Source organism: Giraffa tippelskirchi, chromosome 7 (assembly GCF_054371585.1).
Source record: "Giraffa tippelskirchi isolate mGirTip1 chromosome 7, T2T-mGirTip1v1.2.pri, whole genome shotgun sequence".
NCBI lineage: Eukaryota > Metazoa > Chordata > Mammalia > Artiodactyla > Giraffidae > Giraffa > Giraffa tippelskirchi.
Genome location: NC_137281.1, coordinates 58,056,177 through 58,072,337, shown reverse-complemented (window position 1 = coordinate 58,072,337; position 16,161 = coordinate 58,056,177). Strand labels below are relative to the sequence as shown.

The following is a 16,161-nucleotide window of genomic DNA, read 5'->3' as shown; positions in this document are numbered from 1 at the left end:
AGACACTTACTCCTTGGAAGGAAAGTTATGACCAACCTAGACAGCATATTAGAAAGCAAAGACATTACTTTGCCAACAAAGGTCCAAGTAGTCAAGGCTATGGTTTTTCCAGTGGTCATGTATGGATGTGAGAGTTGGATGGTGAAGAAAGCTGAGCACCGCAGAATTGATGCTTTTGAACTGTGGTGTTGGAGAAGACTCTTGAGAGTCCCTTGGACTGCAAGGAGATCCAACCAGTCCATCCTAAAGGAGATCAGTCCTGGATGTTCATTGGAAGGACTGATGCTGAAGCTGAAACTCCACTACTTTGGCCACCTGATGCGAAGAGTTGACTCATTGGAAAAGACCCTGATGCTGGGAAGGATTGGGGGCAGGAGAAGGGGACGACAGAGGATGAGATGGCTGGATGACATCACCAACTCGATGGACGTGGGTTTGGGTGGACTCTGGGAGTTGGTGATGGACAGGGAGGCCTGGCGTGCTGCGATTCATGGGGTCACAAAGAGTCGGACATGACTGAGCGATTGAACTGAACACCCCCTTGGTGGTTTACGGGGACCCTGCGGCCCCACGCCGCCCCGACCACACAGGGAGACAGGTGCAGACCGTGCTTCTGTACAGAGGACTTTACTAGGGACTCTCGGGGTGGGATGCCAGGAGTCCCGAGCTCAGTTGGTGGCCAGGGTCTCCTGCACCCACAGCATCAGTGTGGTGACGCAGGCGTACACGGCGGGCGTGGACATGGAGCACGTGCTGCTGCCCCAGGACACGATGCCCGCCAGGGTCCAGGCTCCGTCCTTCTGGCAGACCAGGGGGCTGCCCGAGTCGCCCCACAGGAGGAAAAAAGACTGTCCAAGCCGGAAAGAAGGTGCCAGGGCCCTGGTGTGTCCGGACCTGGCCGAGTCCAGGGGGTGCAGACCAGGGACAAGTGGGGGCCCAGTGGTTGAGCACAGATATTCGGATCTGCTCAAAGGGCAGCCCCTGCTCTGCCTCCTACTCCCGGGGGGCCTGGGGCAGGGGGCTGATCCTCTCGGCCTCCCATCACCTGTAAAACGGCCTGAAATGTCCACTTTGTGAGCATGGTGTGAGATTAAACACTCCTGGAAGCCATACCTGGTCAGGGCCAGCCCACGTCAGGGATATCTCTTGGTACTGGTCCCTGCCTTCGCTGGGGCACTGGGCAGGGCCATGAGGTTAAATAAGGCATGACAGAGAGGAGTGGGCCTCATGGCCTGACTAGAGTGGTGGTGAGGAAGGGCCAAGTTGCCAGTGAGGGTGGGCAGGGTAGCAGGTCGTACCATGCAGGAGGAGACACTGCTGCCCCCCGCACAGATCATCACGTCGGTGACCCTGCTGCCCCAGTACTCCTTGCAGTCGGTGTTGGACACGATGGGCAGGGTGGCCTGCTGCAGCTTGTCAGGGGTCTTGAGGGCTGGAAGGACAGAGGGTGTGGGGTCAGGGCCCAGTGCCTGCCGGAACCCTGCCCTCCCGCGGCGTGGTCCTCCGTCACGACGATCATGGGTGCTGAACGCCACCTTCCAAGAGTCTGAGAGGCGGTTCCTCTCGGTTCCACACCAGGCAGTGCGTCTCCGCTCCCAGCACAGCTGTTCAAGCCAGTCCTGCCTCCAAGCCCCTGTGCCCCGGGCTGCTGGCCCCTGTGTGTGGGCGGAGGGGCCGTCCCTCCTCCCCAGCCCTCCTCTGCCTGGGGACGCTTGGGGGACCCAGAGGGAGCACCTCCCTCTTCTGCCCTTTCCTGGCTGCTTGTGAGCTCAGTCGCTTAGTCGTGTCTGACTCTTCGTGACCCCAGGGACTGAAGCCCGCAGGCTCTCCTGTCTGTGGAATTTTCTGGCAACAACACTGGAGTGGGTTGCCATTTCCTCTTCCGATCCTAGGTGCTTGCGTCCTGTTAAAGGACCGGCAGGTTGTGGCCGGCACTCAGGCCTAAACCCGACCTGGACACTGGACTCCGGGTTCAGACTTCAGTGGAGCCAGACACAGCCGCCCTCCTCAGTCTGGAGGGGAGTCTGGGCAGTCTGTCTCCATGCAGGTTAGAGGGGGCGACACTTGCTGGAACTTAGGTGTTTCTTCAGAAGCTGACTGTTCATGTATGTATTATTAAATCTTATTTTTATTCATGTTTGACAGGTTTTTAATTGAGTGTTTTTAAATAAAGAAATGGGGAGGTTGATGACTGTATAGGAATTTAGACCGAAATGTCTTTAAACAACCACGCGTGTGCCACCTGGCGACTCCGGGGCTCAGGGAGCCCCAAGCCCAGACCCCCCAGCTCGTAGCGGAAAGGCCCGGCGTGCTCACCGTTGTACATGGTCTTGCCCCAGCCCGTGGTGGCGCACAGCATCCCGGCGGGGAAGTCCTCGACGGCGCTAGGCAAGCACATGGCCAACACGGTCTCTGAGAACTGTGCAGGCGTGGCCAGCTTCAGCAGGGTGATGTCACTGCGGACGGTGAGAATGCTGAACTTGGGGTTCTTGAAAACCTGCAGGCGAGGCCCAGAGAGACAGGTGAGGCCCTGGGGTAAATCAGGGGTCTGCAGGTTTCTAGGAGACCGTCTCCTACCCTGGCGATCTGTTCAGGGCAAACGGACCCACAGGAGCCCAGAGTGAGAATCCTGAGACTGGCTCGAGCCACTTGGCTCCTCTCTCTCAAGGGGCTCACCGGTCTTCCCCCCGCCCCCTCCCCAGCCCCGGCCTACAGCCCTGCGGCTGACTCCCGGCCCACAAGTGAGGCCTGAGAGTACCTTGCCAATCTTCAGGACCTGGGTGTTCTCGGTCTGTGAGCCCTGATCAAACTCCCCGGCCACGACCACGTCTGAGGTTCTGGGGGAGTCAGGTGGTGGTTAAGGACTGAGCATGCGCCCTGCTCCCCTCCCCCACCCCAGGCCGAAGCCGGAAGCAGAACCCCGAGCTCTGGCCCTCACGTGACCCCGCAGTGGGCAGCAGTGACCACCCAGTCCTCGCTGATGAGGGAGCCCCTGCAGAAGTGGAAGCCGGTGCTGTGCTGCAGGAAGATGGGGAGGGTCAGCGCACGCTAGACACCAGCAGCGCTGTCCTGGGCAGCAGATCCCAGCCCAGCTGACCCCCCGGTGCCTCCCGCCTCATTTACAGAACCCCCCTCACCTGCAGGGACACCTGCCAGGGCCAGGAGCCCTGGACAGCGTCCTCCCCGTTGACGATCCTGGCGAGGCCGCTCAGCACAGGTTGGATGGCGGACACCCCGCAGCCTGGGGAGGGTGACAGGAGAGTGAGGAAGCACTAAGACCCACAGCCAGTCTGCGGAAATCCTCGCTTTTATTTCAGATGCCTGGGCGAACTCAGAACCCGCCGCCACACTCCCCACTTCTCCTGGCACCCTCTAGGCTTAAAGATGCCAGCACACAGCCTACTGACCCTGGGAGCCCACCCTGGGATGCAGAGGCATGGAGCTGCCCCTACCCAGGGCCACCCTGCCTGAAGGAGCAGGAGACAGGCTGAGAGACAGGACTGTCTTGCCTGGACTTCGAGGCCCGCCCTTCCTTGCTGGGAAGCCTCCCACCAGTCCCCAGATCCCTGATACTCATTTTCCTCAGGACCCTGGGGAGCAAGCAACGTCACCTCACAAGGCAAAGCTCACCTGTTAGAATGGTGGGGACTGGGGGTCATGAAGTTAAAATCTGATAACTCCAGTCCCTGGGGAACCCAGAACGCTGACAGCTGATGGGAGAATGTTTCACACTGAAATCTCTATTCCCAGAGATTTCAGGAACTCTTCATTATATAAAATTTTAATTATTTAATAAAACAACATTTTGATTCCATGCTGTAAAAGGACACATTGAGGAAAACAGAAAACAGAGGACCTGAACTGTTACAAAACAATGAGAAAAGTCAGGTGTACTTGATGTGTCCATGATACGTTTGCTGTTTCAGGACCAGGTGAGTTCTTGGCACCTGTATACAGGTTTTACAACTCAGTGACAGTGAGGAATGTTGGGCAGGTACAGCCCTGATGACCAGCCAGGCCACCTGGAGGTCATATGGGCCTTGCTACAGGTCCAGTCCAGCGTTTCCTGCCCATGTGGACAGACCAGCCCCTCATGGAAGGAGTGGACAGACCAGCCCCTCATCGCCAAAATATACATCATCAACACAATCCATTTTTTTTTTTTTGAACTAGCAAGAAGATTCAATATCAGCCATGATGTATTCACCCAGCTGAGTGCTCTGCAGCAATTAACGTGAATGAGCTGGGTCTCTGTATTAACGGGAATAAATCTAAAACTACGTAGGTAGGGAAAGGCAGGTTGTAAACCTAATGTAGCAGATAATACACAGTTCATGTAAGTCTTTACAAGTGTTATACTGTGCTTGTGGATGTAGAAATGTGTGGTAAATTTAAAAGCCCACACAGAAATAATACACAGTGAGTTCAAAATAGGGATCACCTTCCGAGTAGGAGAGAGGGCACTTGAGCTCAAATGGTTCTATGTTTTAAAATGAAATACCTGAAGCAAATCTGGAAAAAGATAACATTTGCTAAACTCCAATGAAAGGTACAAAGATGTGGTATTATTTTCTGTATTTTCCACTATTTTTTTTAATAGAAAAAAAAACACTTGGAAAATGCCTAGAGCAGCATAGCCCCGGGTGGAGGGTGTGGGAGGCTCTTGTGACCACACCCTCACTCTGCTCACAGCACCCCAAAGTGAGCCACTTCTGGGGCCTCAGACCTCAGTGCAGCCCGGACTGGCCTTTTCTGCTCCAGGCGCAGGGTGTGAGGGCTCGGGAAGCTCCCAAAGGACCCCGCTTCTCCCTGAAGGCTTACCTGCCTGTCAGGGTGTGAGGCCCAAGTGGGCAGGGCAAGGCCTCCGATCTCCCGGCCAGGCCCTGGCTCGCTCCAGACAGAGCCCCTCAGCCCTCTAATGGGGCCTGGCTCGGGGCCATCAGGCACTCAGGGACTCAGGGACTTCCTCAGCCGCCTCCCAGACCCGGCTGGCCATGGCCCTCGTGCTAAGTCACTTCAGTCGTGTCCGACTCTTTGTGACCCTATGCACTGCAGCCCGCCAGGCTCCTCTATCCCTGGGATTCTCCAGGTGAGAGTACTGGAGTGGGTTGCCATGCCCTCCTCCAAGGCATCTTCCTGACCCAGGGATCGAACCAGCGTCTCTTATGTTTCCTGCATTGGGAGGCAGGGTCTTCACCACTAGTGCCACCTGGGAAGCCCCAAATGCACCCTGGCACTCACCGAAGGCAGCCCTACAAGGGCAAAACAGGAGAGAAGCCAGAGAGAGGCCATGTTTCTGCAGTTGGGGAAATACGGGTTGCCTGCCCCGGGCTCCTTTTTATATCCTCTGGGACCCCACAGGCTCCGCCCAGCCTGAGAGCCACCTCCCTCCTGTTATCTAGGAACCTTGGGCGATAAAGGGGACCAAGGCCCCTGGAAGCATGACCTGGCTCTCAGCCTCAGACATCCCAGCACCTGGAAAAAGGGCAGCTGCCCTGGCACAATGTGGCCCAGAAGTCTGCCAGGGCGCTGAGGGCAAGGCCAGTGCCCAAGCTGGGAGCTTAGGCCCCGCAGGGCCCAGCTCGGGGCAGCCAGGATGCAGGGCGGTGGGTTCTGCTCCCAGTGCGCTGGGAGGATTCCCAGCTCCTAAGTACAGGCGGTCCCAGCACCGGGTGCAGAGAACCCCAGCTGGCCATCACTGGGGGGCCTTGGGTTCTCAGAAAAGAGTGCTTTCAATGCGAGACTCATCTAGAAGCACAGTATCACACAGAGATGCTGGGCCATCTAGAGGTCACCTCGAAACCAGCCCAGCCAAGCAGCTTCGAGCCTGTGAGAGCACGTGAAGGAATCACCTCCATGGGTGGCCACAGGCAGGTCGCAGATTGGCAGACATGCTGTCCCGTATCTGCTGCTAAGGTCAAATACACATTCTCTCCTCCCGTGATAACTCACAACTTAAGGAACTGGTGATTGGATAAAACTTGAGTTTCAGATAAAATGGGGCTTTGATTAGCACCATCAAGTGATACACTGAGGAAACAGCAAAGAAAGGATTTTAATCGTCACAGAACAACGAAAAGAGGACAGATGTAGGTAATACGCCAGTGGTGTGTTTGCTGTAACTCAAAGACTTTCCAGCACCGTGAACACAAGGTCATTCTCTCCCCCGGGCCAGGCCCTGCTGTGGGCCCCGGGGACAACCCACAGGAACAGAGCACAGGACGCCCTGCCCTCATGGGGCTGAGACCCATGAGAGACACAGACACCAAACAAACAAGAAAAGAATGTGGGGAGTCCAAGAAACCAAGAGAGGGTCTGGAAATCTGCTGCTCCGGATAGTCCTGCCTGGACCTCACCGATAAGCCAGTCTGAGAAGGAAAATAAACCAACTGGACAAACTCCGTCTATTTCCAGGGCGTCCAGGGCTCTGTAGCGGTCCCAGGGCCATGGACATCTAGAAAGAAGCTAGTCAGGGCAAGCAGGACAGTGTTACAGGTCTGGATTTGGACTTCATCAGCTTTGAAGTTCTGTCTCCAAGTTGTGAATTTAGTTTTGTTTTAGAGTTCTCTGCAGGGGGATGTTCAAAATATTTAATAACTGTTGAGCAGATGCTCTGACCAGTGAGAACGGTGACCATGGCTGGGACAGGCCCACAGAGGCCCTGAACACTGCCTCTGGGGGGAGGCGGAGGCAGCCAGATTGCAGGGGGCAAACAGAGTAGGGCCAGCAGCTGTTTGATAACTGGATCTGAAGCTTTTTGATATTTTAAGAATTATTATTATTTCTGGCTGTTGCTTAATCTTCACTGCAGCACACAGGCTCTTTATTGCAGTGTGCAGGCTTCTCTAGTTGCCCCCATGGCATGTGGGATCTTAGTTCCCCAAGCAGGGATTGAACCTGTGCCCTCTGCATTCACAGGCAGATTCTTAACCACTGGACCACCAGGGAAGACCCACTTTTGATATTTTAACAGGCTGGGTTCAGTTCAGGAAAGTCAGCCCTGGCTTTGAGCATAAGGAATAATCCATACTGAATTCCTGGCCAAGGTAATTTATGGAAATATTAACATTTGCTGTTCTGTTTTTCCTTCACTCATTCCAAGCAGGTAGCAAAGCCATTTGTGTTTTCCTTGCCTCTGGGATTTTTCCAGAGCAGAAAGCAGAAGCAGCCTGAGGTCACTGGCTCCTGAGGTCTGTTGGGAAAGTTAACTCTTGGCTAAATAGAGTTCAGGAGGGATAAGGCCTTGGCAGGGGTGGGGTGGTGGGGGGCTGTTCACCACAGGGAGGGGGCGCTTCCCTAGCCCATAGCGATTTTCCAGACCATGAAGTGAGCACCCCTAGGATGAAGGTGACCGTTTTGTCACAAGGAGCGACAGCCTTTGCCACTTGCCTAAAGCCATCTCCCCCAACTTGTCCTTGAGGAGGGTTCCCCTGGAAGGTCACCCCACCCCAGCTCTTAGGGGGAGGACTCTGATGAACATAAGCCAGCAGAGGCAGAGAGGTGAGGTGAACCCCCGCTCTGCCCTTCCTGCAACTTGGCTGACTCCCGTGCAGAGGTGGTGCGGCGCCTCGCCTGCCGTCCTCAGATCCAGAGAGGAAAGACCCTGACCCAGAACCACACCATCGCCCAGGGCTGAGCGAAAGCCTACACCTGCACACCTCCAGATCTCTGCCGTGTGAGAAAAGCAAATCTCTGCTGTTGAGCCACTGTCAACCAAATGTTTTATCATGAAAAGCATCTTCAGTGACGCAGAGTAACTGTGAGAATGGTTCTGGGTGTCTTCTGTTTTCCCTGCAGACCTACTCTCCACCCTTTCCATCCTGCTGGCCTCGAGCAAGACAGACCTTCAGGGATGAGACTGCACGACAGCATCCCTGGCTCTCTGGCTTCCAGGTGGGGTCAAGGCCAGAGACAGAGGAGAGAGAAGTCAAGTATTTATTCTCCGGGTTCCCTCCCTGAGAGGCTGCTGTGGGTTGATACAAACTACTATGTATAAAATAAGCTACAGGGGGTAGTTCCCTGGCAGTGCAGTGGTTAAGACTCTGTGCTCCCATTGCAGGGAGTATGGGTTAAATCACTGGTCAACCCCTGGACGAACCATGGTCAGGAAACTAAGATCCTACGTGCCTCAGGGAGGAAAAAAAAAAAGAAAATAAAGCCACAAGGACACATTGTACAACATGAGGGATACAGCCAATATTCAACAATAACTACAAATATAGCTAATATTTAACAATAACTACAAACAACTATAAATATAATATTAAAAAATTATGAATCCCTATATTGTACACCTGTAACTTATATAATACTGTACATCAACAATACTTCAATTAAAAAAAACAAAGAGTTCTGAAAATGGATGGTGGTGATGGCTGCACAACAGCATGACTGTACTTTGTACCTTCTGAATTGTACACTTAAAAATGACTAAGATGGTAAATTTTATGTTATACATATTTTAGTACAATTTTGAAAAGTGAAAGTAAAACAGTGAGATACCCCTTCACAGCTACGATTTTAAAAATGGGAAATAAGTTTTGGCGAGGCTGTGTGGCAATTGGAATCCTTGTACATTACTGGTGGGAATGGAAAATGGTGCAGCTTCTGTGGAAAACAGTCTGGCAGAGTCCCAAAAGATTAAACAGAGAGCCACCATGTGACTCAGCAATTCCTCTCCTAGGTACACAATCCCTAATCTTTAGCCCTGCATCCGATTTAGGACTTACCACAGAAAGCTAAGTGTGTATTCCTAATCAGTCCTAAAGGATGCCCAGGTTCTGGTTGGCCCTCCTCCAGCTTCTCTGTGCCCACACCTCCTACGGGTGCATCTGAAGCTCTCCACTATAAAGCATTCTCTCTCCTCTGCTTGCCTTGCTGCTGCTGCTAAGTCACTTCAGTCATGTCCGACTCTGTGCAACGCCATAGTTGGCAGCCCACCAGGCTCCCCCGTCCCTGGGATTCTTCAGGCAAGAACACTGGAGTGGGTTGCCATTTCCTTCTCCACTGCTTGCCTTGAGTCTCTGCCAAACGCAAATGATGCTGCCTGACTACTTGGGTATAGCAAGCTCTGAATGAACAATCTTTGCTGGTCTTCATTTGGGTGGTCTTTACTGATTTCCACAAAGGCCAAGCTCCTATTGGCGGCCTCCTCCTTGCATGTCACCCTCCCCAGGGGCCAGTAATCATTCTTGCATTTCCAGCCTCACTGACCTGCATCTCCTTACGGTTTCCCTAAGCCCTTGCTACACCTTTAGAAAGTCTCTTTGTTAGACTCTCTAGTGAGACTCCTGGCAGAATAAAGAATCAAAATTCAAATTTCAATCTGTAATAACAGAATAAAGAAACCTACATTTCTTTCCTGCCTGTGTTTAGAGTTGAGAATCACTTCATTACCAGGAGCAAAAAGCAAGTGGGATGATAGAGGGGTAACAGCTCAAATGTCCCAGCAAGAGAATGGGTACATACAGTGTGGTGTATGAGACTTCCCTGGTGGTCCAGTGGTTAAGATTTTGCCTTGCCAAAGCAAGGAGTGTGAATTCCATCCCTGGTTGGGGAACTAAGATCCTACATGCCTGAGATCAAGCAGCATGACCACAAGATTAAAAGAAAAAAAAAGTTATTTTTAAGTGTGGTGTTATTACACAATATTGTAAAGCAACTATACCTCAAAAAGATTTTTTTTTTAAAAAGTGTTATGTACTTATGAAGTGCAACACTACTTAGCAATAAAAAGGAACACACTGCTGACACACTCAGGAAGACATCTGGTAGAGTGAAAGAATCCAGACACAAAGACAGCATACTGTATGGTTCCATGCGTATAAATTTCTACAACAGGTAAAATTAATATATGGTGAAAGACATTAGGACCAGTGGTTGCCGGTTGCCTCAGAGAAGGGGAAGATGGAAGTTGGCATGAGGAAACTCTGGGGAGTGATGATATTATTTTACATCTTGGCTGTGGGGTTTGTTACACTATCATCTACATATGTCAACACTTATCTGTTCACTTTGGATCTGTGCGTTTCACCATGTGCAAACTGTATTCAATATATCTTACCTTTGATGGTAAAGAGGGTTGGGATTTGACCCCCTCAAGAAGAGGAGCTCCCTAACCTGAGGACACTGCCTTCTGAGGTGCCGCCTGGAGGAAGAAGGCACAGTTCCAGAGGCGCGGGCCCGAGCCCTGACACGACCCTGCGCGGGGGCCAAACCCCAGGAGGCGACTGGGCCCCAACCCTGCTGACCCGGGCTCCCGCGCAGGCCCCGTATCCTCTCCTGAGGGAAGGTCTCTGAGGCACACCTGTCCGCGGGCTGGCTCCCACACGGCCCCCTGAACATTCTAGACTCCACAGACAGGCAACGAGCGAATAGGTGCAGAGTGAAGGCTTTCTGACAGGAAGACCACCCGCGGTCTGGGCCGTACCTCCCGCTGGGCGTTTGTCTGGGCTCTGGGAGTCTACGCAGGGTTCCAGACACGGGGTCGGGCCAGACAAGTATTCACGGCAAAGGGAACACAGGAAAAGGCTCTTCATTGTACACTGGGTTGGCCAGACAACCTCGGGGTCCAGAGACCCCGGCCTCTGACCTGTGAGGAGGCGCCCTCCGCTGGGGCCAGGGCCGGGAGGGCGGCGGGTGTTCCACGCGGAGGGAAAAGGCCTAGAAGCAAGAAGTCGACATTGTGAAGAAACACTCCACCCTCAGAGGTCCTTTCTCTGGACGGGGGGCGGACAGAGCGCGCAGTCTCAGGGGCGCGCGCGCGCGCGCGCGCGCGCGCGGGAGGGCGGGAGGGCACCGCTTGCCCCGCCCCGCCCGCCTTAGCCCCGCCCCCAGAGGGGTCCAGCCCCGACCTGCAGCTGCGCGATTTCCCAGACCGCCGCCCCCACCGCTCCGGCCGGCTGTCTCGGCTCCCAAGGCCACGGCCACGGGTCGGCCCCGGTCGTGCTCGCCCTCACCGGCCGCGCCCCAGCCCGCTCAGGCTCGGCGGCTGCCTCCTCGCATCTGTGTTTCACCAGGGCCCCCTCCGTCGGCCCCTGGCCTCTCCCTCTGCCTCTTGCCCTCCCGGCTCTTGCTGCCATCCACGCTCGCTCCACCAGGCCTGTGCCCTCCTGCTCCCTGTGCCTCGACACCGGCCCCACCCAGACAGCCAGCAGACTGGTAGATCACAGCTTAATGTCTCCCTCGGAGTGGGGCCCTCCTGCCTTGGTATTAGTAATAATAACAACAACAATGACTATGGTAACTCCTTGGCTGGTGGTAATGTATATTTTACTGTGTTGTTTTTTTTTAAACTCTTCCATAAACTCCCCACTCCTTTCCCACGTAGGCTCATAAGGCAGGACTTTGTGTTTCTTTCTTTTGTTTGTTTTGTTCTAGCACGGTCTGGTAAGCGCTGGTTGATAAGATGGATTAACTTGAACAGGTGGTGGATTTCATATGGACAGGGCCCATACTCTGCATTCTGTTTCATGCCCTGCTTTCCTACCTAATGCATTGTGGCCGTCCCTCCCTGTCACTGGCAGTCCTTTAGAAAGCACGAAGAGCCCCACAGGCAAGTCAAGAAGGAAAAATACCAGGGCTGACCAGCGTGGATTAGGTTAGGTTTGGTCCCAGCACTGCTGAAGATGGGCCAGGCCCTTTCATGAAGTAGGACCTGTACTCTAAGCATCCCCATTTTACATATTAATACTTACAAAAAGGATCAGAAAGGCTAAGTAACTTGCCCAAGGCCTCCACAGCTGTTTTGTGCCAAAACCTGTGAACCACCACACTACAGTCATCAGTGCATTGGAAATGAAAAATAGCCATGAGATACCGTTTTACCCATGTGTTTTGGGGAGCTTGCCCTGTGCCTGACGGCCTCACCTTCAAATTTCTCACTCCCCATTTTCCCAATTGCTGGGAAAGGGTCCTACTGCCCACCAGAAACAGGCCTCCTTGCCTCCTGCTTTTCCACCTGGTGCAGCCTCCACCAGCCCTTGCTGGGACAATAGCAGGGGCCCCCTGGCTGGCACTGAGCCCAGTCCTGCCTTTGGATGCCATGTGCTCAATTCTAAGGGCAAGATGCCTCATGGAGGGGCCTGGCTCCCTGTGAATGGGCAGGGGAGCATCCTCAGCCAACTGGTCACCCATGCCCTCACCATGCTGCGGTCCCTGCCCCTCCTCTTACTTGACCACACTGCCCATGGGGTACTGAACAACTGCAGATCAACTCAATTACTTGTCCAAGGTCCTCCATACTATGAGAGACTGAGCTGGGGCTCAAATCCTGCCCAGACTTGGCTGCTGCTCGAAGGGCCCCTCCAGAAGCAGGGCCTGGAGGAGGAGACCTGACTGTCCTTTCCCCTTAGCTGGTCAAGGGCCACCTTGTTCAGCCCCACCTTTACCCTTCTCACTGGCCCAAACTCAGCCATGGTTACAGCTGCTGCCATCCCAGGCCCTGATGCCAGCCCTGCTCTGGCACATCCTACCCAGTGGGGCACATGCCCAGGAAAGGGATTATCACTTCAAGGTCTTCAGATAACAGCCTGGTGCACAGGGATATAATAGGGAGCCCTGCAGTAGGCATCCCACACCTCTCTGACGGTAGCACCATGAACTTCCTCTGGCTTCTCTCCTGCTGCGCCCTCCTGGGCACAGCCTTTGGTAAGTACCTGGGCAGGCAGAGGCCAGAAAGGCTGTCTCCCCTTCCACCAACTGTTGGAAGGGGTGCTGGCTCCACCAACCCCCAGACCCAGCAAGGGGCAGCAGGGTCCCTGCTCCCAGTTCAGCCATGCATGGTTGGTGTGAGCCTGAGCAGATCTTTCTCCCTCTCTCAGCCTCACATCTCTACAATGAGGACACTGGGAAGACTGGACCACACCATCCAGTATGAGGTCCCCAGGGTGGAGGTGGACCTTCCTGTGTGCAAGGAGGGTGGACCCTGTGCAAGGAGGGGGAGCGGTTCCAGAGGGCCAGAAAGTTCTGTGAAGAGTTAGTGGCTCCCAAGCACGCTCAGATGATGAGCAAGTGGGCGAGTGTGGCTTGGCCCCCATCAGCTCTTTCAGGCCCTGAACCAGCCCTTTTAAACTTGTGTTCACTGTGTGTCAGGAACAGAGTAAGTTCCTGCTTTGCCTTAGTAGTCAAAGCATCTTTCATCTTTATTATATACCAACTCTGTGAGGTTGCCAACTGTAAGATCCCCATTTTGCTGATGGGAAAACTGAGACCCGGAGTGAGTAAGCTGGGCAGTGTGATAGGGCTGGGTTCAAAACCACACAGCCCAGCCTCCTAGCCTGTCCTCTGGCGCTGCCGCCACGTTGCACTCGGTCTGCTGCGCCTGAGACTCACATCGGCCTGTGCTGTCCCTGGGGTATTCCTGGGGCCATAGGTCCTGGGTGAGACCTTGGCCTCCACGCCTCACCCCATACTCCCGCCCTCAGGCTGCGGGGTCCCCGCCATCCAACCTGTGTTGAGCGGCCTTGCCAGGATCGTCAATGGGGAAGAAGCTGTCCCGGGCTCCTGGCCCTGGCAGGTGTCCCTGCAGGTGAGAAGGGTTCTGTGAATGAGGGGGCAGGCACTGTGGGGTCTGCTGGGCTGGGGGCCGCTGCCCAGGACAGCACTGCTGTCTAGCACGCGCTGACCCTCGCCATCTTCCTGCAGGACAGCACCGGCTTCCACTTCTGCGGGGGCTCCCTCATCAACGAGAACTGGGTGGTCACCGCCGCCCACTGCGGGGTCACGTGAGGACCCAGGGTCCCCAAGAAACCCTTTGGGGTGGTTTCTTCCAGCACTGATGACTTGCCCTTTAATGCCATTTCCCAGTTTGTTTTTGTTTGTTTCTCCTCCCCCAGGGTCTCCTTCTCTCCCAGGTGAGGGTCTCCCCTGGAGCGGAGGGCAGGCTGCCCCTAGCCAAGCTGGACCACCAGCCAGCTTCGAGCCCCAACCCCGAGGTTCTCACCTGCCTGCTCCAAGGCTGCGCTGCATGCTTGGCAGCCCGAGCGGCGGCCGCCACGTCCCAGGTTCTAATTTTGAGATGTGCAGCAAATCCAGGTCCTGCCGGTCTCCCGGGGTCACGGGGAAAACACACGGCAGGCGGGACTGCACAGTGGACATTCCGAGCTTCAAGCTCCGACCCATGCCACACCCGTGAGCACGTGCACAAAGAGACGCAGACGCCCGCACACGCGTGTGCCCCGATGCACATGCGCACTCCACACCCCACCTACCGGCCTCCAGTGAGAACCTCTCTTTTCTCTGGCTCTCTGCAGAACCTCTGATGTGGTCGTGGCTGGGGAGTTTGACCAGGGCTCAAGCTCTGAGAGCATCCAGAAGCTGAAGATTGCCAAGGTATGGTGGCCCCCTCGGGGTCGTCCAGGTGTGACCCCAGATAGGGCAATCCCTCGGGAGTGGCTGCCCACACTAAGTCCCAGACACTCCAGCTCTCCTTGGTCACCCCGATACCCCATCATGATGGAGCAAAGCAGAAGGCCAGGTGTGCGAGGCTCCAGGAAGGGAAGGTCTGCACCTTGAGCCTGGGCCTGGGGTTCCTGGGGCCACAGGAGGAGCTGCGGAATGGAGCAGGCTGTCGTTCAGGGAGGGGCGCTGAGGCCGTGAGGGGTCTCCCAATGCCACCAGCTTCTTCCCTTGGCGGCTCCTCCCCCCCCCCAGACCCCAATGGCGGCTGTTTGTCTCCCCACCACACACACAGGTTTTCAAGAACTCCAACTACAACTCGTTAACCATCAACAACGACATCACCCTGCTGAAGCTGTCCACGGCTGCGCGCTTCTCCGAGACCGTGTCTGCCGTGTGCCTGCCCAGCTCCAGCGACAACTTCGCTGCCGGGACGGAGTGCGTCACCACAGGCTGGGGCCTGACCCGATACACCAGTGAGTGAGGGGTGATCACGGGGAGGGGCCTGACCAGACACACCAGTGAGTGAGGGGTGACCATGGGTGGGCTGGCTGGGACGTGGGAAGCACAGTCGCTGACCACTCGCCCTGCCCTTCCAGATGCCAACACCCCTGACCAGCTGCAGCAGGCGTCCCTGCCCCTCCTGTCCAACACCAGCTGCAAGAAATACTGGGGCACTAAGATCACCAGCGCCATGATCTGTGCGGGCGCCAACGGTGTCTCCTCCTGCATGGTAGGGCCTCCCAGCCTCTGGGGGGTTCAGGCCAAGGGCTTGGGCAAAGAGGGAGGAAATGGAAGCCGTAGGCAGCCCTCTTTCTAGGGCCTGCCATTCCCTTCCGGGGCATTCCTGCCAGAGTAGTTGGGAAGACAGGGTTCCTGAAGAATCCCCGGTGACCTCAGCAGAGGGCTACTAGAGCAGGGGTCTCTGCTCTCAGAGCTGCCATGTTACAAGATGCCCTTGATATCTGCGTCTGAGCAGTGGCACCTCCTGACCTTGTGCAGTGCACAGCCTGGGCAGCAGAGCATGGCGGCCCTAAAGGGCTCCCAAAGGGTTTTGGCAGTCCTTCCTCTCTCCCAGTGGCCCCGTGGCGAGCACCACCTGTACTTTCCTCCTGTCACTCAAACCTGCTCTACTGGGCCTCTGTTGTAGGACCCCAGGGGGTGACCCAGACTTCCGGGGCACAAACCACAGGAGCTGCTAGTTTCTTTCACAATCCCTCTAATATGCACATGCTGAGCTTCCACTGGCAGCCCAGCCTGGGACTGGGCACTGGGAACAACGTTCATGAGTCTCTGGGCTGCCAGCTCCAAGCCCCCTTTTCCCTGTCCTGCAGGGCGACTCTGGTGGCCCCCTGGTCTGCAAGAAGGACGGAGCCTGGACCCTGGTGGGCATCGTGTCCTGGGGCAGCAGCACGTGCTCCACATCCACCCCCGGCGTGTACGCCCGCGTCACTGCGCTCGTCAGCTGGGTGGAGCAGACCCTGGCTGCCAACTGAGCCCCCAGCCTCACGCTGGCCTCCCTGCCAACCTTGCTCCTATGTAGCCTCAATAAACCGGTGGAAGACATGTTGACGGTGTCTGTGTCCTGTGCTGGAGTTTCTGGGAGTTCATTCTTTCCCTGAACTTGGACCTTCACTGAACCAGGTGGCAGGGGATGTCCAGGAGGGCCCCTCATTAGTCCGCCTCCCACGAGTGGCCGGAAGGGGCACACACAGATGAGGGGGGACCTTGGCCTCCCACCTCCCACTGTGGGGTCCTCACCAT

The 16,161-nt window shown here is 55.4% G+C and overlaps 2 protein-coding genes across 2 annotated transcripts; one reads left to right on the top strand and one right to left on the bottom strand.

Moving 5' to 3' along the window:
- Nucleotides 1-611: 611 nt before the first annotated feature.
- On the bottom strand, nucleotides 612-5,292 carry LOC145513167 (chymotrypsinogen B). Its single transcript, XM_081508656.1, has 7 exons — nucleotides 5,238-5,292; nucleotides 3,138-3,241; nucleotides 2,939-3,018; nucleotides 2,759-2,837; nucleotides 2,317-2,497; nucleotides 1,299-1,432; nucleotides 612-848 (listed from the first exon to the last, which is right to left on the bottom strand). The coding sequence occupies exons 1-7, from the start codon at nucleotides 5,290-5,292 to the stop codon at nucleotides 669-671; spliced, it is 813 nt and encodes a 270-aa protein (XP_081364782.1). The 3' UTR covers nucleotides 612-668.
- A 5,525-nt stretch (nucleotides 5,293-10,817) lies between these two features.
- Nucleotides 10,818-15,965, top strand: LOC145513166 (chymotrypsinogen A). Its single transcript, XM_081508654.1, has 7 exons — nucleotides 10,818-12,648; nucleotides 13,425-13,528; nucleotides 13,645-13,724; nucleotides 14,253-14,331; nucleotides 14,693-14,873; nucleotides 14,997-15,130; nucleotides 15,732-15,965. Exons 1-7 carry the CDS (start codon nucleotides 12,486-12,488, stop codon nucleotides 15,891-15,893), a joined length of 903 nt encoding a protein of 300 aa, XP_081364780.1. The 5' UTR covers nucleotides 10,818-12,485; the 3' UTR covers nucleotides 15,894-15,965.
- The last annotated feature ends 196 nt before the right edge of the window (nucleotides 15,966-16,161 follow it).

Coding starts and splice junctions, on each gene's coding strand:
- LOC145513167 (XM_081508656.1), bottom strand. CDS start 5,292: ATGGCCTCTCTCTGGCTTCTCTCCTGTTTTGCCCTTGTAGGGCTGCCT. Junction 2,498..2,758: donor AGGTCCTGAAGATTGGCAAG/GTACTCTCAGGC, acceptor CCTCGCCTGCAG/GTTTTCAAGAACCCCAAGTT. Junction 1,433..2,316: donor GGGCAAGACCATGTACAACG/GTGAGCACGCCG, acceptor CTGTCCTTCCAG/CCCTCAAGACCCCTGACAAG.
- LOC145513166 (XM_081508654.1), top strand. CDS start 12,486: ATGCCCAGGAAAGGGATTATCACTTCAAGGTCTTCAGATAACAGCCTG. Junction 12,649..13,424: donor CCTCCTGGGCACAGCCTTTG/GTAAGTACCTGG, acceptor TCCCGCCCTCAG/GCTGCGGGGTCCCCGCCATC. Junction 14,874..14,996: donor GGGCCTGACCCGATACACCA/GTGAGTGAGGGG, acceptor CTGCCCTTCCAG/ATGCCAACACCCCTGACCAG.